Below are 26,060 nucleotides of genomic sequence, written 5' to 3' on the forward strand. Positions count from 1 at the left end.
AAACACGCAGCAGGTCAGGCAGCATCCAAGGAGCAGGAGAATCGAGGTTTCAGGCATGAGCCCTTCTTCAGGAATGAGGAAAGTGTGTCCAGCAGGCTAAGATAAAAAAGGTAGGGAGGGGGGACTTGGGGGAGGGGCATTGGAAATGCAATAGGTGGAAGGAGGTCAAGGTGAGGGTGATAGGCCGGAGTGGGAGTGGGGGCGGAGAGGTCAGGAAGAGGATTGCAAGTTAGAAAGGTGGTGCTGAGTTTGAGGGATTTGACTGAGACAAGGTGGGGGTGGGGGTGGGGGTGGGGGTGAGAAGGGGGAGGGGAAATGAGGAAACTGGAGAAATCTGAGTTCAGCCCTTGTGGTTGGAGAGTTCCTAAGCGGAAGATGAGGCATTCTTCCTCCAGCCGTCGTGTTGCTATGGTCTGGCGATGGAGGAGTCCAAAGACCTGCATGTCCTTGGTGGAGTGGGAGGGGGAGTTGAAGTGTTGGGCCACGGGGTGGTTGGGTTGGTTGGTGTGGGTGTCCCAGAGGTGTCCTCTGAAACGTTCCGCAAGTGGGCGGCCTGTCTCCCCAATATAGAGGAGGCCACATCATTTACTGCATTCGCTGCACCCGATGTGGCCTCCTCTATATTGGGGAGACAAGCCGCCCACTTGCGGAACGTTTCAGAGGACACCTCTGGGACACCCACACCAACCAACCCAACCACCCAGTGGCCCAACACTTCAACTCCCCCTCCCACTCCACCAAGGACATGCAGGTCTTCAGACTCCTCCATCGCCAGACCACAGCAACACGACAGCTGGAGGAAGAGTACCTTATCTTCTGCCTAGGAACCCTCCAACCACAAGGGATGAACTCAGATTTCTCCAGTTTCCTCATTTCCCCTCCCCCCACCTTGTCTCAGTCAAATCCTTCGAACACAGCACCGCCTTCCTAACCTGCAATCTTCTTCCTGACCTCTCCACCCCCACTCCGGCCTATCACTCTCACCTTAACCTCCTTTCACCTATCGCATTTCCAACGCCCCTCCCCCAAGTCCCTCCTCCCTCCCTTTTATCTTAGCCTGCTGGACACACTTTCCTCATTCCTGAAGGGCTTATGCCTGAAATGTTGATTCTCCTGCTTCTTGGATGCTGCCTGACCTGCTGCGCTTTTCCAGCAACACATTTTCAGCTCTGATCTCCAGTATCTGCAGACCTCACTTTCTCCTTAGAGGGATATGGGCCAACTGCTGGAGAATGGAACTAGATTAATTTGGGATATCTGGTCGGCATGGACAAGTTGAACCAAAGAGCCCGTTTCCATGCTGCACATCCTAATGACACTACTCAACATTGAATGAAATTGCTCAATTGCAGCAGAAAGAAAATGAAACCTTGTGCTTACATTCACCATGTAAACAGTTTCATAACAGATCATGTTGACAGGAATATAATCTATTGAAATCAGCTCGGGGAAGAAAAAAGTATACAATGACATTTTAATTGTCCTACAAATATCCACAGCTATTTCTCGGAAATATCCATGTTCAAAAATAAAGCATTCTATAGGATCAGAACTAGAAGCTTCACCCTTCTGGAATCATTAACTAGGACAAAGCAGTTGGGGAAATATTATTATTAGCAGCATGTGGAAAGAATTACCGATGATGTTTGAACAACCTGCCGACAACCGAACAAGACTCTCAATGGAAGCCACTTGAAGTGAGCATGTAAATAAGAGTTCGATTGCGTGAGCATAGGATTGAGGAGTAGCCAACATTGAAAGTACTCCACATAATCAGCTACTGCTTCCTTCAGTGTTTTGCTGTACCTTTTTCTAACTGATTTGTATGTTCAGGAACCACACAGACACTATTTGTTTTCACAAATTAGTTCTAATTTTAATAAGAGACTTAAACAATCCCAAAGAAACAAGTTTACAGTCAGCAACCAGATATCTGCTCAATAATTAGCTTCACAGTTACAGCTTCAGTTCCTGAACTGAAAGTAATAAACTTTTAAATTTAAAATCACTCCTCAGCATATTCCGGTTGCTGTGTGACTAAAGCACCTGTTGAACGTTTCATGAATAAAAACCACAAGATGCCAGCTTTCTAATTCCCCATTCCTTGATCACATCTTTTTGGCCTTCAGAGATGAAGGAAGCTTGCTGTAATGCAAGAGTAGCAGCACCACTTAATTACAGATCAAGGAAGATTATAACTGCAAGTATATGAAAATACTTAGTAATGAATTAGATAAGATTTTCATGGAAAATTAAAGTATAATTCTTGGCAGCCTGCATCGGATTAAAAATTCATCCATGGACTAATTCCAATAGTTGAGTAAAGCTTTTAGCGTCTTCCCCTCAACAATTCCCAACATCCTCCAATTTTCTTCAGGCTTATAAATTAAAGACAACCTTGGGTTGGAGTCTTATAAAACTCAAATGTTTCAAGGTTTGTGACCAGACTTACTTGCATTATATGTTGTTTTAAACAATTCTGCACACAATATCCACTTTACCCTTATGAAGCAAAACAGGGACATTTTCCAGGTCTTTGAACAAGACCACACACTCATTGAAAGTCTTAGTGCAAAATGGTAATGCAAATTTTCATGGCTGTGCATAGGAGTTCAATCATTGAAGTAGTAAACAGAATTGAACTAAAACCTTTCTGAAGAAAATTAGCAAGCCTTATTCTAAGTAAATTGTTTAACTATTAAATATTGTAGAAAACCCAGTCTAAATGTCTGCCTTATGCTGATAGCATAGGTTTTTGAGAGACAATAATTTCTGGTCTCCGAAATTTACACATCAACTTGATGAAGACATTGTAAATATAACATCGAGCAATCTCGGCTATCTTTCACCGTTCTGACGTCTATGCAGCATAGTAATAACATGATCAATATCTTCTTCAGGCACCTGAGGGATAAGAAGAAAATAAGTAGATTAATCTGGTTGAAACAAAGCAGCTTAAAAAGGGAAATTGCCTCTATAAAAAAAAGGTATCTTCTCAATGAATACCTCAACTATGATTATTCCTCACCTGTTATGCCACCCAGTCCAAACCAAAATGTTAAAAAGGCAAGTGCTTGCAATCAAATGTATACAATTTTTAGTATTACAGCTCTACAGCATGGAAACATACCCTTCGGTCCAACTTGTCCATGCAGACCAAATATCTTAATTTAAGCTAGTCCCATTTGCCAGCATTTGCCCCATTTCCCTCTACACCTTTCCTATTCATGTACCCATCCAGATGCCTTTTAAATGTTGGGATTGTACCAGCCTCCACCATTTCCTCTGGCAGCTCATTTCATACACACACCACTCTGTATGAAAAAGTTGCCCGTTAGGTCCTTTTTCTACATTCCCACCAACCCCCTCACCTACACCTTCTAAGTTTTGGACTCCCATCTCTGATAACACCTTGCCTATTCACCCTATCCATTTTAAAAGCCTCTATTAAAGGCCATCTCTCAGCCTCCAAAGCCCCAGGAAAAACAGCGCCAGCCTTTTCAGCCTCTCACTATAACACAAACCCATCAACCCTGGCAACATCCTTTTAAATCTTTTCTGAACCCTTTCAAGTTTCACAACATCTTTCCTATAGCAGGGATGCCACCCGAGTGGCCTAACCAATGTCCTGTACAGCTGCAACTCCTGTACTCAATACTCTGACCAATAAAGGAAAATATACGAAATGTCTTCTTCACTATCCTATCTATTTGCGACTCCACTTTCAAGGATGGTCTGTCTTCTACCTTGAGCCAGTTCTGTATCGAAATGGCTAGTTCTCCCTGTACTCCATCTGATCTAACCTTGCTAACCAGTCTCCCATGGGGAACCTTGTCAAACGCCTTACTTAAGTTGATATAGATCACATCCACTGCACTGCCCACATCAATCTTCATTACTTCTTCAAATTCTCGATCAAGTTAGTGAGGCATGATTTCCCACCCAGAAAGCCACGTTGACTATCCCTAATCAGTCTTCATTCCAGGCTCATTTTCATCATCCATGACCTCCAAATCCCTTTCCACGTTGAAGTCCCATCTATGACCAAACATCTGGCTACTCTTCCCGATAGCTCCTTATTTTAGTCTTTATGTTCCGAAGGTAATACCCAATTTTATTTTAAAAAGATATTTTTAAGCCAGCAAAATATGACTATAAATGAGACTTGAAGTTAGTTCTGTTCACCTTGGAGTTGTTTTCATTTAAAAATATTATTTGAGTGAAATATTAAAATAATAGTTGGCTAGATGGCTGGCTTGTAATGCAGAGTGATGCCAGTAGCACTGTACCGACTGAGGTCACCACAAAGGTCCCACCTTCTCAGCCTCTCCTCTCATCTGAGGCATAGTGCCTCTCAGGCTAAACCGTTTCTAATCATATTACTCTATGACACAACAGCGTTGTCTCTTCTGGGGCTATTTACAATGGAGTACATTCCTGTTGGTAGATACAAGAGCCATGCTAAAGAAGTCAGGAAGGGATTGAATTAGCTTAGATTACAAGTAGTTTAGATTAGAGTGGTGCTGGAAAAGCACAGCAGGTCAGGCAGCATCTGAGGAGCAGGAAAATCGACATTTTGGGCAAAAGCCCTTCATCAGGTCCATCCCTTAGATTACAAGTAACTCTTTGCTCTGCTGCCTCAACCATACAGCAGACCTTTGGACTCTGAACCTGTTAAAAAGAGAACTGGACCAGATCCAGTTGGAGCAGAATTTACATCTTATATAAAAAAAGAGAAACCAAGTAATTCAAACATGACCAATACAAACTTGAGTTAATTTTCTCAGTCCACAGAGGACAAGAGGCATATTTTTTTTAAAAGTATCTAATTCATTCTGGAATACTCAACTTTTTATACAGCTGCTGGAGAATAGGGAGTATCTAAACTAAACTAATTGAGAAATAACGGATGGTGCAATTAATGTGTGAACTTTCAAAAGATGTTGTTTGCTAAAAAGACTACTTTGTGATATTTCAAAGCTCATGGGATTAAATGTGGATAGGAAACTAGTTGAGGGATAGAACACAGCAATTTTGAAATTTTCAGATTGTAAGCAGGGTTCACTGGTGAGGTAATTTCTCCTTTTGAGTTACATCAGTGATATAAAATCAATATTTATTCAGAAATATAATGAAGATGAGGAATTTAGGAATAAACTTCAAGACAGATGATTGGTGAAACAGACAGATACAAGACAGGTGAAATATCATTCTGAAATAAAAGTGAAATGATTCATTTTGACTGGAATAATAAAAGATTAAAGAATAAATTAGATGTTATCATGTTAATGCAGATATAAGAGCAAACATGTCCAAGAGTTAACATGTAGCTTAAACAAAATCAAAATCTTGGATTTAATAAAAAAATTATGCAAAAAAAAAACTCCAAGGAATTAACTTTTTTTAAAAAAAACTCAAAACTGGTTATGGCTCAGATGGAATATTTAGTCCAATTATGGGCACCACATTTTAGGACGATGTCAAGCCCTTAGACACGATGCACAGGTGCTATATTACAATCATACTAGAACAAACAGCCAAAAATGTCAATCACGTGGAGATTAGAAAAACTGGGATCATTGCTTTTAAAGTTGATGAGACATGGCAATGCAGGCTAGGTCAATATTTGTTGTCAATCCTTAACGGTGCTGGAAAAGGTGGTCAGCTGCCTACATGAACCGCTGTGGTCCTTGGGGTGTAAGGACAATATGGTGCTGTTGGAAAGAGTTCCAGATGTAGACTCAATGAGACTGATTGAATAGGAATATAGCTCCAAGTCAGGATAGGGTGTGGCTTGGAAGGAACCTTCCAGATGGTGATGTTCAGTGTATCTGCTGCCCTTTTAATCTGGTTGAAGAAGCCTTACAAATGAATGGCTAAACCAGTTGTTCACTATAAAACATTCCATGTTGAGGAATTTTATGCCATTCAAAAAAAAAGGGTTGAAACATGCCCTAATTTATCAGTATAAAAGCATCTCCCAAAAACTTGTGAAAATTGGCAAAAAACATTTTCAAGGTTTAATTGGTTGAGAAGTCATACAAGATTCAGATACATAAATCACATTCTAAAACAGGATGATGTTATTACTGCATTTGATGGACAGATCTTCACTTATTGGGAGGATGAGAAAATTTGTGCACAGTTTATTCATTATCAGGTGACAATTCCATGATTGCCAGTGTTACCATAGATAATAAAAGAAATTACAAAAAAAAAGTGGTGGGAGGAGGCTGAAAAAGAAGATTTTCAAAAGTCAGAATTGTAACCTTTGCCAGTTCTTCCCCCATGCAACAACTTTGTTTTCCATCAGTTTGTGAGAATACCGTATATTCTTCCAGCAGCATGTCATTCCACAATCACCCAGCTCCACATCATCCAATGGTTCATGCTGATGCATTCCAAAAAGAAATACTGCAACTTTCTAAAGGAAACGCTCATATAGCAGTCTCCTTCAGACAAAAAAAATCCTTATCTAGTGCCGGTAGCATAAACAGAGCCCACTGCAGAGAGGAAACAATAAAATAAACTCAGGTACCAAATAAAGTCCAAGAAAAGTGACTATGCTCCACCCACTACTTTACAGAAAAACATCTTTGTTTTCTCAATCCAATAATGTCCATAGCTTTTAAGCATATGGTCACCATATAAATGCATGCAGAAAAGCATCAAACTCTTACCAGCGCATGGTCAAAATTGAAGGTGCTGATATAGTACGCAGAAATGTCAGCATCTGCTAGAGGCTCGGAGATCTGTGCAACAATCCCACATTCATCTGAACAGACAAATTTAAATTTTTTTTAAAAAAAATCAGGATTTGCATACAATAGATGGATTAAACAACCAACTCTACTGCACAGTGAATTTACAGTAATTATCTTCACTGCATTATGCTTACATTCAGACAGCCCTTCCATTACATTAGGCCCTGGAAATAACCTGGTGCTCTCAGCTACAGTATTTAAACATGATACATAAGCGTCACCTTTGCAAGTGAAGGTCAAATAGATGAGGGGCTTCCCCTCTGCATTGGAGTACAACAAGCTGCTAAATAGACAGTTAATGGGATTTTTCTTTACAGACCCCCAACACATCAGCCACACAGATTAGATTTGTACTAAAGAGTATAGAGAGAGAGACACACAGTAGCATTACAAATCTGAAATCTAAAGCCCAAATTGAAAAAGAGATCAGAATTGCAAAGTTGCCCTTTCCCCACCAGAGATTCATCTTGATGAGTGATGTGCTGCTTATTCAAAAGGAGCAGAAACAAACTGCAGCTGCTGGAAGAACACAGCAAGTCAGGCAGCATCATTCTAACTCGAATCAGAATTAGAATTCCTACTGTGTGGAAACAGCCCCTTCAGCCCAGCAAGTCCACATCAACCCTCTGAAGAGTAACCCACCCAGACCCCTTCCCCTATTACTCTACATTTCTCCCCCTCCCAGACCCCTTCCCCTATTACTCTACATTCTCTCCCCCCCGGGTAATCCACCTAATCTACACATCTCAGAACACCAAGGCCAATTCACATCTTTGGACTATGGGAGGAAACTGGAGCACCCAGGAGGAAACCCACACAGACATGGGGAGAGAGTATCCACACAGTCGTCAGAGACTGTAATCAAACCCAGGCCCATGGTGCTGTGAGAGAACAGTGCTAACCACTGGGCCACCATGCCAGGCTGTTGAATCCTCCGGGCTGTTGGCTGCCCAGGCGGAAGACTCGGTGTTGTTCCTCCAGTTTGCGGTCTGATTTGCTGTGGCAACGGAGGAGGCCAAGGATGGTTACGTCGGAAAGGGAGTGGGAAGGGGAATTAAAACAGACAGTGACTGGGAGGTCATGTTGGCCCATGGGCCCAGTTGAGATGCTCAGCGAAACGTGCCCTGAGTTTACGTTTGGTCTCACTGATGTAGAGAAGACCATATTGGGAGCACGGATACAGTAAACTAGGTTGGAAGAGAGACAGGTTTGGGAGGACTGTTTGGGGCCCTGGATGGAGATGAGAGGAGTGGCGTACCAGCAAGTTTGGCTGCATTTCCAGTTCCAGGGGAACATGCCTAGGGGTTTGGTGGGTTGGTGGAGAGTGGCACAAACCAAGGACTGTCCAAGGAGAATGGCCCTTGCAGAAGGCAGATAGGAGTGGGGACGGGAAGATATTCTTAGTGGTGGGGTCTACTGGAGTTGGTGGAAGTGTTTAAAAAGGATAATACGTTGTTGTGGAGACTGGTGGGATGGCATGTTTAGAACTGTGGAGCAGGGAATGAAGGAGGTGCAGTGGAGGGCTATCTGGATGACAGAGTGGGGATAAAGCACATTGTTCAAAATAGTGGACATCTGAGATACTTGGGAGTGGAACGTCTCCTCATCAGTGCAAATGCAGTGGGAGGTAGAGGAACTGGGAAAACGGACTGGAGTTCTTGCAGCCTACTGGGTGGGAAGAGGTGTCGTCCAAATAGTTAGGGAGCCTGTGGGTTTATAGTAAATGCCAGTCTGGTAAATGGTCACCGGAGATGGAAACAAGTAGTCAAGAAAGGGGAGAGAGGTGTCCAAGATAGACCAAGTGAGGTTTAAAAGGCATCTGGACAGGTATAATGAATAGGAAGGGTTTGGAGGTATATGGGTCAGATACTGGCAGGTGGGACTAGATTGGGTTGGGATATCTAGTCAGCATGGACGGATTGGACTGAAGGGTCTGTTTCCGTGCTGTACATCTCTATGACTCTCAGTGAATTTGAAGGTAGGGTGGAAGTTGTGGGTGAAGTCGACGAACTGCTCCAGTTCAGCCTGGGTGCACGATACAGCACAGATGCATGAAAAAGGATGACAGATAACTGGTGGGCAAAAACAAAATCAGCTGTTGATCTTTCGAGACAAATTACACAAAAATCATGTCATGTCATAATATGCCATATAAAAAGGGACATTAACTCATTTAACCATACAATATGTAAACTTAAAAAAAATGAGATGATAAGACCAATACAAGGCAGTGCAAAAAAAAAGACAATGAATCACAAATGTCCAATATTTTAGGAAAATTATCTATTTTGATTCTACAGCCAAAGTCAATGAACAAAAACCAATCTAACCTGGAAATGAGCAAGTCAATCATCACTTGTTACCTATGACTAGTACAGTCTTCTAGAGACACAAATGAAGTATCATATTCCCCATTCTCACTTACAGGCTACTTTCCTCCAGACATACAGTAGGCAAATTTGTATTTCAGTTAAAAATGTCCTGGTCCCCATTTCTATCTAAAAGCCTGTCTGAATGACACGCTGTCTGAATCGTGTTGTTTAATGGGCACCATTGAGGAAGTTTAAGATTTAGCAATCCACCACCAGATGGACTGAACCACATGCAGCTACATTGGGCCTCAATACTCCACACAGTCTAACCCACCCTTATGCTCACCAGAACCTGCAAATCTCTGTGGTTTCACATCTCCCCTCATTTTGTACATCATCAGGTCTGACCCCATTGCCTCGACTCCATTCCCAAAGAAATACAAGTCAACAAGGCTCCAACCTGGATGCTCCCGTTATTTGGCATTGCATTGCCTTGTACTACTTCCTTGGTGTGATCCACAGTCTGCTTTTATTTTGGGTTGGGGTGAGTGAGTGAGTTTACTGAAATTCTCTTCTTTCGGGGGTTCACATCCTTCTTGCTTCTAATTAGCCATTTTACAAGTACTTGGCTTTTATTACAGTTATAGTATTAAACATGGATATTTACTGTTTTGTTTTACATATTGCAGACAAAATGGGTGTATTTTCTTATTGCCCAAGATTAGATTTTTCCCATAGGGTGTGGAATTCAATTAAGTAATCCAGCAGCAAGCTTTTGAAAGTACAAAAATAAAAAAAAAGGTTATTTATTTGCTCACACTTAAAATCAACACCATCTCAAACAAGATTCAACACCACCAAGTACATAAATTAGAATTCTCAGCCTTCATTATCTCTAGTCTGCCATGCGCCCATCCTGTAGCTTCTCAAATGACTTACATATTTTTAAGTTGAATTAAGAATGTGTTGTAAAGCAAGAAATTCTCAGCACACTGCAAAGTTTTCGTTATCTAAATTTCTCAGATCGTTTCTCACAAACATGAAGTTGAAATGTTTTGGTGCTCTAATGGTTTCAATAGTTTTGGTAGTTTTAATCTGCAAAAAAGGTGTTTGATTCTTCAAGTCTTTAAGAAAATATGATGCCTGAAAAGTCATATGCTGAAAGACATTTCCAAGTCAGGGCTTTACATTCATATAAATTCTAAGCCTGTGCTGTGCTATGGTTTAACAACCTTTGAAGAGTCAGGTTTCTGTGGATGTAATCCGTACAGAAAGTTGATAGAATCTCTGTTAAATAGAAGGGAATAGAGTTTCAACATTCCCCTTTGTCTAGCATGAAAGAAGGGAGGTAGAAAATCTGAAAGTCAACGGTCATTTTGACTTGATCAGTCCATCCTTAAATAAGGAGGTGCATGAATTCCCCAGATTTCTGTGGGTGTCCATATGAAAATAAAGTATTTACTTGAAACTTGGTTTGTAGCAGGCATTTGCAGAATACTTAAAATAGGAGTAATGACCATTATTTCAGTGCCATTTCCCTATGCAATACCCATTTCCATTACAATCTTTAATACCTAGAAATCTATTGTTTTTGTTCTCTTGAACATAAACAAATAACTGAGCAAGCAGGCATGACAACATTTGGTAAGATCAGTGGATCAATAACTATTTCCACACAGAACAAACAGAAATAAAATCAGAAAGTAACCCTGAAACCTTCGCTTGCCACTAACTCACCATGGGAGGCGAACATCATAAAGAAATAGGTTTTTTCCTTAAAATGAAACAGTGTCAGTGTCACCAAGAGAAATACAATGGCAGACAATATGGAGAGATACACTTCTGAGCAAATCTTACAAACAGCAGGATAATTTCATAAAATGGACTGTTGACCCCAGCAGAAACTGGGACATCCTCATTCCAGTAACCCCAGGTTAGGAAAGCATTTACTGATTACTTTCCCTAGAGATAATTAAATCTACAAAGTTTCATCCCATTTATTTCTGATCAAATTCTAAAGATTGTTATCAGTCAGGCTCTCTCCATTGAAATCAAAAGGCATTTTGTAGGGAAATTAAAACCAGGATGATTAGCTAATTAAATCTCCAGTTTATCATCTCTCATCCAACTATTAGTGCAAGAACAGCAGCAAGCGCAAAAGTTGGCGGCATTCATACTTACCAAATCCCAGCGGTTGTCCACCTATCCGCACCATCCTCCATAACTCACTCGAGGCACTGGTGAGCAGCAGGTTGCTGGGAAACCTGTCAAGAACAAACAACTGGTCAAGGAGAAACAATGCGAAAGGCTCATTTGGCCTGTTGGGAAGGTCACCATGACCCACTATGATCCAATTCACAACCACTTTAAAAAAAAAATCACTCCTGGGATAAAAGAGCGGCATATAAAATAAGCAAATAATATCTCAAAATGAATCAGGCTTAAGTATACAATGTTCATGTATTCACACATTTGTATTACTTGGCCCTGGCTTATCAACTCTTGACAATTATCCATCCCAATCCTCAGCACAGATAGCAAGAAAAGGCCAATCGGCCCAAAGCTAAGAATTTGGAGCTTATTAATCCAGCCTACTATCCACTGGACTCATTTTGCATTGTAAAGGAAACTAAAATCAGCCTAGATACAAGCAAAAACAGGAAAACAGAGCTAATGAGTACACGGTCAAGATTTTGATGGAAAAAAGGTAAATAGAATTATATAACAAATCTTAAAAAGCTGATGCAAATTAAATAAGTACAAGCTACAATTAAGATAATGCAAAACAAAGAACTACAGGTGTTGAAAATCAAGCAAAAACAAATTGCTGGAGAAACTCAGCAGGTCTGGCAGCATCTGTGGAGAGAAAGCAGAGTTAAAGGTTGAGTCCAGTAACACTTTGTCATTCCGAGTTTTTCCAGCAACTTCTGCAATTAAGAATCAGTTAGCCTGCCTGTACTGAAATATAGTGTCTTTCATAAGAAGAAATAAAGGCAATACTACGTTGCTGGAAAACCAGCATGATATGCTTTCTTATGACATGGTTGCAGAAAGATCAAGTCTAGAAATTTTAAAAGCTGCAAGGCATGTTATAATTACAAAAGAGAAGAACAAAGGGAAAGTGGATTACAGCAGCTATACCTGTGAAAAACATCAGAACAGAGAAGGATGGCGGGGACAGGCTAATTACAATACAAAAATAAAATCCATGTGGTTGAGATAAAATGATAAGAAAAGCATTGACTAGGGTAATCTATAGGCCACCTAAAATGGTGGAGGAAGAATTGTACAAATAGAATCAAAGAGATTAAGTAGCAAAATAATAATTATTAGGGGCAGGGAGATTTCCACCATTCGTAAAATTATCAACTGACGAGGAGAGAGAAAGGACAGGAAAACAGGGAAATTCTATTAGTGTTCCTATGATAACGTACAAGATTCAATTCTAATTTAAAGTGTTCAAGAAACCGAACAAAGGAGAGAGGATTTACTACTGGGACTAGGAATGGGGTAGCTAAAAGAAATAAATGTATGACCATATCTTTTATGCTTTTAGATGCTGCTTTCCAAACATCTTCCCACTGCGACCCCATATCAAGGTTTGAAAATGGTCATGGTTGCCAGTGAGAACGCTGTTAGAGTGACAGCATTTCTGTTGTAACTTTAATCCAAAATTCACAAGAGTCACTATAGTCCCAGATTTGGGGTTCTGAGCTCCACATTGCAAAGGCCTGCTTTAAGAATAACAACTGAGAAAGATATCATATGTAACAAAGAGCAGGATTGGGGAAATGCAGACCTCAAAGGGGGTGAGAACAGAACTTCAAAAAATAAAGTGGATGGGGATAATATCAGCAAACAACGATGTAGAACAACAGTGGGAAACATTTTAAGCACATAATACTTCAGATACGATTCCATGATGCTGCAGATTAGATTCAATTCCCTACAGTGTGGAAACATGCCCTTTGGCCCAACAAGTCCACACCAACCCTCCAGGGGAGTAACCCAACCAGACCCATTTCCCTCTGACTAATGCACCTTACACGATGGGCCAATTCACCTGACCCGCATATCTTTAGACTACAGGAGGAAACCAGTGCACCCAGTGGAAATCCATGCAGACAGAGGGAGAATGTGCAAACTCCACTCCACCTGAGGCTGGAATCGAACCTGGGACCCTAGTGCTGTGAGGCAGCAGTGCTATTCACCAAGCCACTGTGTGTGGCACTTATAAAGTCACTTAAATAGAAAAATGAGTGAAGCTGGAATTATTTTCTTTACAGTACACAGTATCAAGGGAGACTTAATACCTGTACAGATGCAAAAAAAATTAACGATAATCTTTGACTGCATAGCTATGGGAGAACACAAACTCAACAGAATTGCCAAAAGAAGCAGAGGTTTTTTTTGCATTATGAGTTAGTGAACACAGAGCCTGGAAATACAGTGAATAGTAACTTCCAAGAGGGAATTGGTTATGATGTCAAAAACAAATGTTTCAGGAGTATAGCTGAACAGAAATTGGATAACTCTGAAAGAGCCAACATTGGCAACATGGGAAAAAGGGCCTCCTATTATACAAATTTCTATAGGTCCAATGAGGAAAAGGTAAACAGCAGAAAATCAAATTTCATCTGAGGTTTTGAAGCAGCAGAAATCTCAGTAACAATTTGCTGCCATACTTACAAAACAGAGAACAATTGGCACAGAGTGCAGTGCTCATTCTTTTCAGACATTATCCTGCATTGTTGCGGGGGGGGGGTGGCGGGGGGAATCAAATAACAACATGAAAATGTATTCCAACGACTTTAATATATTCCAAAATCCCTAATGTCACAAAGTTCTCTTAAAAGACTTTCAAGAATACCAACCTCTTCTGTGTCTGTGTGTCCACTACTATTGAAATGTAACCATCGATCAATGAAAAAGAAAAGAAACGAATGTAGTCAAGATCCTGATCAGCAGGCAGAGCTTTCCAACTGCAACAGAAGGATACATTAATTCCTCAGCATTTCCTTTTGAGAAGCAATCGCAAATTCATTTCAATCTTTTGCTTTCTATGAAATCAACCTCAGTCAAAAATATATCAGGGTATTTTAGGGATGAAAAGGACTCAAGTTTTTTTTAAAATCGGAGATTGATGTTGAATCAACAAAGTACCACATGTACTTCCCCAAAGTTACTTTAACAGATTCATCTATAAAAGGTTCTCTGGATTACACAATAAGCCATTACTATATTAAGCACCATTTATCAAAGAGTTTTTAAAAGTTTGAAACCTTGCAGAGTAGAACATTACATCCATGAGAATAGTGGCAATAGTGGGAAGAGTATCTGGGTCCAAGCTCATTACACAGAATTGGTTCTTGGGACTTAACACTGGATGAACTGTGGGGCTGGCAGCTGTAAACATAGAAGAATAAAGATTAGGTTCAGGTCAAGAGCTCACTGGTAAGAATAAATCAAGCAGCTTTTAAACTCCTCCAGTCTCCAGCCATCAAGAAAAGTGTTTTTTCTGGGCGTCTTCTTCTTAAGTTTTATTTTAAAGATTCAAACATGTTCAGTCAAACCTTAAAACACTTATAGAGATGTACAGCATGGAAATAGACCCTTCGGTCCAACCCATCCATGCCAACCAGATATCCCAACCCAATCTAGTCCCACCTGCCAGCACCCAGCCCATATCCCTCCAAGCCCTTCCTATTCATATACCCATCCAAATGCCTCTTAAAAAGTGTTGCTATTGTATCAGCCTCCACCAAATCCTCTGGCAGCTCATTCCATCCACATACCACCCTCTGCGTGAAAAAGTTGCCCCTTAGATCTCTTTTATATCTTTCCCCTCTCACCCTAAACCTATGCCCTCTAGTTCTGGACTCCCGGACCCCAGGGAAAAGACTTTGTCTATTTAACCTATCCATGGCCCTCAATTTTGTAAACCTCTAAGGTCACCCCTCAGCCTCCGATGTTCCAGGGAAAACAGCCCCAGCCTGCTCAGCCTCTCCCTATAGCTCAAATCCTCCAACCCTGGCAACATCCTTGTAAATCTTTTCTGAACCCTTTCAGGTTGCACAACATCTTTCCAATAGGAAGGAGACCAGAATTGCACGCAATATTCCAACAGTGGCCTAACCAATGTCCTGTACAGCCGCAACATGACCACCCAACTCCTGTACTCAATACTCTGACCAATAAATGAAAGCATACTAAACGCCTTCTTCACTATCCTATCTACCTGCGACTCCACTTTCAAGGAGCTGTGAACCTGCACTCCAAGGTCTCTTTGTTCAGCAACACTCCCTAGGACCTCACCATTAAGTGTATAAGTCCAGCTAAGATTTGCTTTCCCAAAACGCAGCACCTCGCATTTATCGGAATTAAACTCCATCTGCCACTTCTCAGCCCATTGGTAAATCTGGTCAAGATCCTCTTGTAATCTGAGGTAACCCTCTTCGCTGTCCACTACACCTCCAATTTAGTGTCATCTGCAAACTTACTAACTGTATCTCTTATGCTCGCATCCAAATCATTTATGTAAATGACAAAAAGTAGAGGGCCCAGCACCAATCCTTGTGGCACTCCACTGATCACAGGCCTCCAGTCTGAAAAACAACCCTCCACCACCACCCTCTGTCTTCTACCTTTCAGCCAGTTCTGTATCCAAATGGCTAGTTCTCCCTGTATTCTATGAGATCTAACCTTGCTAATCAGTCTCCCATGGGGAACCTTGTCAAACACCTTACTGAAGTCCATATAGATCACATCTACTGCTCTGCCCTCATCAATCTCCTTTGTTACTTCTTAAAAAGACTCAATCAAATTTGTGAGACATGATTTCCCAAGCACAAAGCCATGTTGACTATCCCGAATCAGTCCTTGCCTTTCCAAATACATGTGCATCCTGTCCCTCAGGATTCCCTCCAAACAACTTGCCTCCTTTCTTGATGAAGGGCTTTTGCCCAAAACGCCAATTTCGCTGTTCCTTGGATGCTGCCTGAACTGCTATGCTCTTCCAGCACCACTAATCCAGAATCTGGTTTCCAGCATTTGCAGTCATTGTTTTTACACCACTGAGATCAGACTCACTGGTCTATAGTTCCCTGATTGGTCTTTACCGCCCTTCTTAAAAACAGTGGCACCACGTTTGCCAATCTCCAGTCTTCCAACACCACATCTTGACTATCGATGATACAAATCTCTCAGCAAGAGGGCCAGCAATCACTTCTCTAGCTTTCCAGAGTTCTCGGGTACACTTGATCAGGTCCTGGGGATTTATCCACTTTTAACCATTTCAAGACATCCAGCACTTCCTCTAAGATGGACATTTTGCAAGATGTCACCATCTATTTCCCTACAGTCTATATCTGCCATACCCTTTTCCATAGTAAATACTGATGCAAAATATTCATTTAGTATCTCCCCCATTTTCTGTGGCTCCACACAAAGGCTGCCTTGCTGATCTTTGAGGGGCCCTATTCTCTCCCTAGTTACCCTTTTATCTGTAACATATTTGTAAAAACCCTTTGGATTCTCCTTAATTCTATTTGCCAAAGCTATCTCATGTCCCCGTTTTGCCCTCCTGATTTCCCTCTTAAGTATACTCCTACTTTCTTTATACTCTGAGGGTTCACTCGATCTAGCTTATCGATATCTGACATATGCTTCCTTCTTTTTCTTAACCAAACCCTCAATTTCTTTAGTCATCCAGCATTCCCTTTCATCCTAACAGGAATATACTTTCACTGGATTCTTGTTATCTCATTTCTGAAGGCTTCCCATTTTCCAGCCATCCCTTTACCTGCGAACATCTGCACCCAATCAGCTTTCGAAAGTTTTTGCCTAATACTGTCAAAATTGGCCTATCTCCAATTTAGAACTTCAACTTTTAGATCTGATCTATCCTTTTCCATCACTATTTTAAAATGAATAGAATTATGGTCACTAGCCCCAAAGTGCTCCCCCACTGACACCTGTCACCTGCCTTGCCTTATTTCCCAAGAGTAGGTCAAGTTTTGCACCTTCTCTAGTAGGTACATTCACATACTGAATCAGAAAATTGTCTTGTACACATTTAAGAAATTCGTCTTCATATAAACCTTTAACACTATGGCAGCCCCAATCAATGTTTGGAAAGTTAAAATCCCCTACCATAACGACCTTATTACTCTTACTGAGATCTCCTTACAAGTTGGTTCCCTCTGACGTGTGTGTGTATGTGTGTGTGTGTGTGTGTATGTGTGTATGTATGTGTGTGTGTGTGTGTGTGTGTGTGTGTGTGTATGTATATGTGTGTGTGTGGGGGGGGGGAGGGGGGGGGTCTATGATATAATCCCAATAAGGTGATCATCCCTTTCTTATTTCTCAGTTCCACCTAAATAACTTCCCTGGATGATATGAATAGATAGTTATTCTCACCTTTAATAAGCTTCAGTTTCCAGTGAATTTCAATGACTATTTAATTCATTGGATTGCGGATGTTATCATGGGATTACATAAAGTTTGGGCTTAATTCCAAATATGAAACAAAAAAAAAAGTCTTGTTTGCCTAGCTTGCCCTCTCCAAACTCCCGGCACTGATCCCTGATACTGGTGCTTTTACAGAGTTAGAAGAGCTACAAAACTCCTCAAATCTACATGCTCTTTATTTTGTTTTAAAACTACTTTTAAACTGAATTTAAAAGTTAGACAAACACTCAAATGCAGAGACTTACTTGTTGAAACACATTTTCTGATCAGGTCTAAACACAAGCAAACAGCCAGGTTCAAAGACAAACCAGTAAATTTTTAACAAAAAAAAACGTAAAAGGAGAGTGAATCAGTTCCGTTTTTGTACATTCTATGATAATTGTACAGGGCTGTATTGGCAAATGGACCCAATTCCTTCTAGTTACACAAGGTTTGGTTTCAATCAAAACATTTAATCACCCAGATTCCACTGCTGAAGAAAGTAGGGACTGCAAAAGGTGCCTGAAAGTGAATGCAGCTCTGAAAGTGCTCACAAACATCAAAAGTGACAAGGACTGAAGACAGCAGAGCGATCAGAGCAGAAGCAAAATCCTTCTGGGAGGTATCGTTTAGAATAGGGCCTGGCCTTTCCTGCCTACAACCACACTATTGGACCTTGAAGCTTCTGGATTTGATACACAACCTACCCCATCCCCCACAGGTTACAACAAGTGACCACCTTCATTAACCTGGTGGCCCCCCAGGAAGTAGCAAGTACCCAAAATGTTGACAATGCCAGAAAATAAAAGTTACTTGACTGCCCCTCTGGTTCCCCAGTCATGCCTGGGAAACTTCTTAGACTGAGAGAATCAGAGCTCAGTTCTGGCTTGGATCTATACTGTTTCCTGGTCCCTCCACCCACCTCCTCCTGCCTCCAAACCCAGCCTCAGAAGGGTCACAAAATTAAGACCTTCAGGATTCTAAGAAAGGAAAGACATTCAGCTCAAATTATATATTCTCTGCACAGGCCTCCTTCCACTCCTGGAAGATTAACTTCTATTCCACTCACTCCTTCCCTCACTAGCTTCCTTTTAAATGTATCCATGCAAACTGCTTCAATTGTTCCTCATAATAATGAGTTTCTCATTCTTACTGCTCTTTGAGTAAAGACAATTTGCCTGAATTACCTATTGTATATAGCAGTGACTAACATATACTTATGACTTCTGGTCTTGGCCCTCCTCTCTGCATATGAAAATAAGATTTCTCTCTACATCTATGATCAAAAAATGTGATGGCATAAAGCCCTTTTGTCAGGTAATGCTCAAGTCCCTTTTCTAAACAAAGAAGCTTCAGCCAATTCAGTCTTGATCCTCTCAGCTTTGGCATCATTCTTGTGAATCTGAGTCCTTCACATTCCTTTTTAGTCCATTCTACCTGCTGACTTCCAAGTGTCATTTACTTTCAGTAAAAGTTCAACAAAATGGTTCTGCCTTTCAACTCTATTCAACGCTTATTTTAATTAAACCGGTGATTTGCATTTTGTACTTCAAGATTCCTTTGCTCCTCCAACCCATTCAGCCTCCTATTTATCACGCACCATGGTTCCCTTAAATCTTCCATACAAAATGCACCACTTCAAAAACTTAACTACATTGAAGTTAATTTTCCAATTTCAGGCTCAATCTAAAAGTTTTGCTAATATAGAAGAACGTGTGAAGTAGGAGCTGGAGTAGACCACTTAGTCCCTTAAGTCTGCTCCTCCAAAGATCATCACTGATCTCCATGTAAATCCACTTCCCTGCCAGTACCTCAAGGGCCTCAACTGCCTTGTAGATATAAAAATCCCACCAGCTGAACCGTGAACATATTAAAATGACCTACCTCCCACTGCCCTCTATTCATGGAACTATCCAAAGGCTAATGGCCCTCGAGGAAAGAAACTTTATTTCTCATTTCAAGACATAAAAGAGAGACCCCTTATTTTTAAAAGGGATGCCTCTTCTTTCCAGATTCATTGTGCAGCAGAACATCCTCCCAACATCAAACCTACCAAGCTTCTTCCGAATCCAAAGAATGACATAAAAAAAACAAACATTCTTACATCATTTCTCGCCTAAGAAAACCTCTTCATTCCATGAACTAATGAAATCTATTCTAAACTTTTATTTATGCATGAAATATTTCTGGCTGGGCCAGCATTTATTGCCCATCTCTAACCAGTGAATGGAGTGGCTTGCTGGGTCAGTTCAGAGGACAATTAAGAACCAAGTGCATTACTGTGAATCTTAAGCTACATGTAGGCCAAACCAGGTAAGGATGGCAGATTCTTTCCCCGAAAGGACATTAATGAAACAGGATAAAAACCTGAAAAGGACTGCGGATGCTGCAAATCAGAAGCAAAAGCAGCAGTTTGGCAGCATTTTATGGACGAAATAAGAGTTAACATTTCCAGTCCAGTCACCCTTCCTCAGAACTGTTCTGACAATGGGTCACTGGACCAGAAATGTTAACTCTGATTTCTCTCCACAGATGCTGCCAAACCTGCTGAGCTTCTCCAACAATTTCTGTTTTTGTTGGTGAAACAGAATTATTTTTAAAATAGCCACCAACTATGGTTACTGCCGCCAATACAGGCATATCCTGCACAAGGCCAGAACTGTACATAATATGTTAGCCACAGTCACCCCAATATTCTGTATAACTTAAAAAAGACTCCTTCCTCCATTCTCCTTGCAATGAAGGCCAAGCATTCCATTTACCTTGCTAATTACTTGCTACTGGCATGTTAATCTCAAATGAGGACATCCAAATCCCACTGTACCACAGCATTCTGCAGTCATCCTTTCCATTTAGATAAATATTCAGCATTTCTGTTCTTCTTGCCAAGGTGGACAACTTAACATTTTCCCAATTTAATACTCCATCAGCCAAAGTTTTGCTCACTCACTTAACCCATCTCTATCTCTTTGCAGTTTCTTCTTTCCCACTATCCATTCATTTTCCTACCTACTTTTGCAAGATTAGCAGATCTGGCTATAAGGCAGTCGGCCCCTTCACCAAGTCATTAATACAGATTATAAATAGTTGAGGTCCAGCCCATGACACTCCATTAATTAGTTTGCCAACCTGAAAATGACCCATTTATCCCAACCCTTTGTTTCCTGTTCACTAGCCAATCCTTCATTCATGCTCCTTTACCACTTCCAACACAATGTAATCTTGTGTTGCAGCCGACGTGCCATCTTGAACGCCTTTTGGAAACCAAATAAAATACACTCATCTACAGGCTCCCCTTTATCCATACTCCTATCCAGGACTCAAGTATTATCAAATTCTTTGATATTACAGCTGTCACTTGAATGACAGTCTTACAAGTCATCATGAGACAAACAACAGTTATGAATCAGGCCATTTTACCTTACCAGTTTTGGGTTTTATAAAGCCATTTGTGACATTGTTACAATCCACTGGGACTGATTCACCATTCTCCTCTTTGAAGATACTGAATTCTTCAGAAAGGGTGTGAACAACTGCTGGTAAATCACTTTCCCGTACCTGACCATACAAAGTGAAGAGAATATTAAATGTACAGAGGACAACACAGTGTAGATTTCACACAGAAGTGTTACAGGCTCTAGATGAAATACATTTGCACATATTCAAATCCCAGATCTCAGTAAGCATCAACCCACAGTACTGCACAATATAGCAATTCATAGTACTAACTTTTGGGATGGCACAGTGGCTAGCACTGCTGTCTCACAGCAACAGGGACCCAGGGCGACTGTCTGTATGGAGTGTGCACATTCTCCCAGTATCTGCGTGGAATTCTGCTGGGTGCTCCGGTTTCCTCCCACAGTCCAAAGATGTGCAGTTAGGTGAATTGGCCATACTAAGTTGCCCACAGTGTTAGGTGCTTTAGTCAGAGGGAAGTGGGTTTGCGTGGGTTCCTCTTCAGAGGGTCGGTGTGGACTTGTTGGTCCAAATGGCAACAAGTACATAATCTAACTTAATCATTGCATCAAGGGACCAAGCTTAAGATGTGAGTCAGTGTACAAAGGTCAAAACCCACTGTAATGCAGTGGGCTGGCTTTTATTCCTGATCAGTTCTGCATGCTTATTTATAAACAGACCCAAAAATGCTTGGTGCCAACACCACATATATAATTTTGAAAAGGGATGAATTCCCAAGAATAAACACCAAGCAAATGATTAACACAATTTGAGAAGCATGCATTTTTTCCCCTACGTTGCAGCATGTAAATGGAGTATTTTTTCGATGCCTTAGAAATCTCAAGATGGTCCAGCCAAATTTGGCATTCTAGGCCTGACCACTTGCTTGACCTCCCTTCAATTTCACAGGTCGGTCTTTTACAAGGAGGGAAAATGTACTCTTAGATCAAATATACAATAATTATATGTATACAATTCACAACAGAACCATATTCAAATTTATAGCATTACTTAATATTTCAGAATCCCTACAGTGTGGAAGCAAGCCATTCAGCCCATCAAGTTCACACTATCCCATCGAAAGAGCATACCATCCCTACCATATCCCTGTGACCCTGCATTTCACATGGATCATCAACCTAGCCTTCAAATCCCTAGACACTATGGGCAATTTAGCATGGCCAATCCCCCTAACCTGCATATCTTTGGACTGTGGGAGGAAACCCATGCAGACACTGGGAGAAAAATGTACAAACTTCACACAGACAGTTGCACAAAGCTAGTATCGAAGCCAGGTCCCTGGCATCTGGAGGCAGCAGTGCTAACTACTGAGCCAGCCTGATACTCACCAATTGCCTAATTGAAGCTACAAACAAAATAAAACTACCTCTTTAAAAAGGACCATGTTAAAAACCAAATTTTAGATTATTTTATGAATCTGTTAATGTCATAAAGTGTGGGAGTATCTTTCTGGTCAGTCTTAATCAAATACCAGTACATTTAGGCGAATTCTACTTTCATTGAATAATTTGATGCCTATTTTCACATCAACATTCAAGATAATTTTTGCAAACGTATGCCTGAGACAGCATCACCCCTGAATCAATTTACACTAATATCATGTTGGCTGACTAGATCATTATCCTCGATAATAAGAAACTTTACAGCAATTTCTAAAAGGGCACGCTTTAACGATAAAGCAGGTACAGATCATGAAAGCTATTAAACCCAAGGCATCAAGTTAGATAACACTGGTATTGTGTGTACTACACGACCATGACACTGTACACCAGAGAGAAACACTTGCACTCCAAATAAACTAACATGTCCGCAAGCAGACATTCCCTCAATATTATGTTGTTATTCAGTACCACCTGCTGTAAGAGTTTTCACATGGAAAAAAAATGTTGAGAAAGACAGATATTGTGCTCACCAGTATGAAGTCAGTCTGGTAGGTTGACAATAGGAATACAGAAACATTATGTTGGGCTAGGGGAGCAATCACTGATTTTGCTATCTTTGTCACTCCAATTGTCTGAGAACTGGTTGACGAATGGCCATTGGACACAACATTCAGGGCCAACCATGTTGCATCGGCCACTTGTAGATAGTCCGTCTGAGGCAATTCTGAAACCAAGGGAGAGGAGGAAAGAGAAGAGAGATTTTTAGGCTTCCAAAACCGACCAGCTCAAAAGAGTTCCACATTGTGTAATCAGAACATATATAGAATAGTGCTTCCAAATAAACCTGTTGGACTATAACCTGGTGTTGTGAGATTTTTAAACTTTGTACACCCCAGCCCAACACCGGCATCTCCAAACCATGTCAATCAACAATGAGCACTTTTCCTTCTACACGTCATATACAAATTCAAATCCAAGGGAAGTAGGAAACCACAAGTAAAATCTGAGAACTAAATTCTCAATAAAAAAAGGTGGTGATTCTTTTCCAAAGGAAACCAGACTGTAGAAAAATTCCACAATTGCCAATGATTTTAATAAAAAGATAGATATGGAGATCAAAAGGATTTTTAAAAATGATAACTCAGAAAAGGCAACAGGAAATAAAATAAACAGCCGTGAGAAATTCTAAATACTTCCATGACCAGCTGAAGACCCAACAATTTATATTTCTCGAAAGCCTTCGATGTAGTAAAACATCTTAAGACATTGCACAAGAAACTTAGCTGAGACAATTTGCCACATATGGTGATAATAGGATAGTACACTACAAGTCTGGTTCAAAGGAGTACGTTTTAAAAAGGAGAATTTTTTTTGTAAATATATTTATTAGCAAATTTTTTTCAACTTTACAAACATAAAATTGAAAAATACAAATCAATAACAAACATCAGTATAATAAAAAAAAACAAAAAACAATACAACTATTGTCTCCTAACTATTGACCTACCCTCTAATACAAAACAAACCCTAACACTGTGCAAAGCAATACCAAAAAACAGCAAACAGAAAAAAAAACAGTACAGAACAGCTATGCTCGACACAAAGCTCCCAAACAGAGGAACGGGAGCATATATACCTGTATTAACTCAGGAGACCCCCCTCCAGGGCCCAGGACCTGACAAATCTAACCATCCTGATTAACCAAACACCCTAGTTAAGGCAACTGACAAATCGGTTTCCAAATAACTCAGGTAGGGCCGCCATGTCTGTTGTGCAGTGCACCAGGTTTGTAAAAAGTCCAAGGGAGTGTGGTCCATAATTTCTGACATCCCAGCAAGCCCAGTGGGTTCGCAGACACCCAGTTCAGAATATTCTTCTGTGCACAGTATGCAAGAATATTAAATAGTTCATATTAAATGCCCGTTTAAAGATGGTAAATTTGGTAGACCTAAGAGGAGAGATAGCGGGTCTACTTTGACTACAGTCCTCAATACCCTCCCTATCTCTCCCACCACAGCGCTCTAGTAAACAGAGCCTGCAGCATGTCCAGAAGCAATGAGTAACAGTACCTGCACTTATTTTACATTTGGGGCACACTGAAGATGCCCCTTTTTTAAACTTCGCCGGACGAGCCCTGTGCAGAACTTTTAACTGCGTAACGCATGTCCTATTACAAATAGAGATCTTTCGAGTATTCTCCCATGTTCTAGAAGAGATCTCCACTCCTAGCTCTTGCTCCCAGACCTCTCAACCAGTTAATATCCTGCCAGGCCTGCCACCCAGCAGGCAAGAGAGCACTAACTGAAAGGGTGCTTGTAGAGCGTAGCAACAACCTCTGTATCGGCTTATAGGGCTTAGTGACAAGCATAGTCTTCTTCTGGATGAAATCCCTAACTTGATAAAAAAAAACAGAAAGGATCTCTGCTGGGTAATCAGTATTTGCAGCTCAGTTGCTCAAAAGACATCATAACCTCCCCCTCAAACAAGTCTCCTCTCGCTGCCCATAGTTTGAACCCTGAGTCCGTCATCCCTGGCATGCCAACTATAGGTGTAAATGGCAAAGTTTTCGATAAACTACCCTCACTCTGACCCACCGCCCTCCATGCCTTGACTATAATAATGACAATAGAGTTCTGGTAGTGGTCCATAACTGTCCTCATCTTATCCATGAACAACAGGTTAATTAAGAGGGCACTTTGCTTGAGGGCCTCAATATCCATATGGAGTTTGGATCGTTACCTACCCAATCGCAGACAAAAGGATAGCAGGGAACTCAATTGATAGCTCCTGATGTCTGGGAAATCAACCCCTCCCCCTCCTTGAGGCAACTGCAATTTAGTAAGTTTGATGAGGGGCTGCCCACGATGCCAGACAAAGGAACCAAACCACCCTATAAGCTTCCGCAGCGTTGACCTGGGAAACATTATAGGGAGCGTACGCATGGGATAAAGCAAACAAGGAAGACCATTCATCTTAATGAGATATTCGGCCTAGCCATGAAATTGGAAGAGCCTCCCATCTCTGGAGACCTCGCTTAATATTGTTGAGCAAGTGAGCAAAGTTAGTCCAAAATAACAGATCAAACCTGGGGGTAATGAAAATGCCTAGGTACCAGAACCCTGTCGGTGACCACTTAAAAAGGGAACTTAGGGCCACCTTCAACTTCTGACATATCCTTAAGGTTCCCCAAAGGCATAACCTCCAATTTTGCAAAGTTAACCTTATATCCTGAAATAGCTCCAAATGAATTGATACATTGCATCAAATGGCGTACAGAGGCCATCGAGTTTGATTAAAAACAGAAGGAGGACATCATCCACGTACAGTGTAATCTTGTGTGCCCTCAATCCCACTTCCGGAGCAGTTATGTGGACGTTCTGACAAATGGCCTCTGCCAGCGGCTCAATCACCAAAGTAAACAACAACGGTGAGAGGGGGCAGCCTTGCCAACTACCCCTACCAATCCTAAAATTCCCAGACTTCACCCAGTTGGTGATGACCACGGCCATAGGGTGGCGATATAAAACCTCCACCCACCTAGCAAAGACTCCACCCAACCCAAACTGTTCTAAGACAAAAAAAAACAGCCATTCCACTCGGTCAAATGCTTTCTTTGCATCTAAGGAAATCACCAACCCTTGAATTGATCGTTGCTGACATGCTTGGATCACATTCAG

The 26,060-nt window shown here is 41.0% G+C and overlaps 1 protein-coding gene across 1 annotated transcript in view; it reads right to left on the reverse strand.

Moving 5' to 3' along the window:
* Window positions 1-1,902: 1,902 nt before the first annotated feature.
* The window catches only part of LOC132827320 (cytosolic arginine sensor for mTORC1 subunit 2-like), a 55,858-nt gene continuing 31,700 nt past the window's right edge, over window positions 1,903-26,060 (reverse strand). Inside the window, exons 3-9 of the mRNA XM_060843965.1 lie at window positions 22,914-23,107; window positions 20,950-21,082; window positions 14,359-14,482; window positions 13,951-14,058; window positions 11,258-11,340; window positions 6,681-6,775; window positions 1,903-2,904 (exon numbers count right to left, since the gene is read on the reverse strand). Coding sequence (XP_060699948.1) covers window positions 2,839-2,904; window positions 6,681-6,775; window positions 11,258-11,340; window positions 13,951-14,058; window positions 14,359-14,482; window positions 20,950-21,082; window positions 22,914-23,107 — 803 coding nt within the window. The 3' untranslated portion in view covers window positions 1,903-2,838. The remainder of the gene's footprint in view (window positions 2,905-6,680; window positions 6,776-11,257; window positions 11,341-13,950; window positions 14,059-14,358; window positions 14,483-20,949; window positions 21,083-22,913; window positions 23,108-26,060) is intronic.

This window comes from Hemiscyllium ocellatum, chromosome 24, assembly GCF_020745735.1.
Source record: "Hemiscyllium ocellatum isolate sHemOce1 chromosome 24, sHemOce1.pat.X.cur, whole genome shotgun sequence".
In the NCBI taxonomy this organism is placed as follows: Eukaryota; Metazoa; Chordata; class Chondrichthyes; order Orectolobiformes; family Hemiscylliidae; genus Hemiscyllium; species Hemiscyllium ocellatum.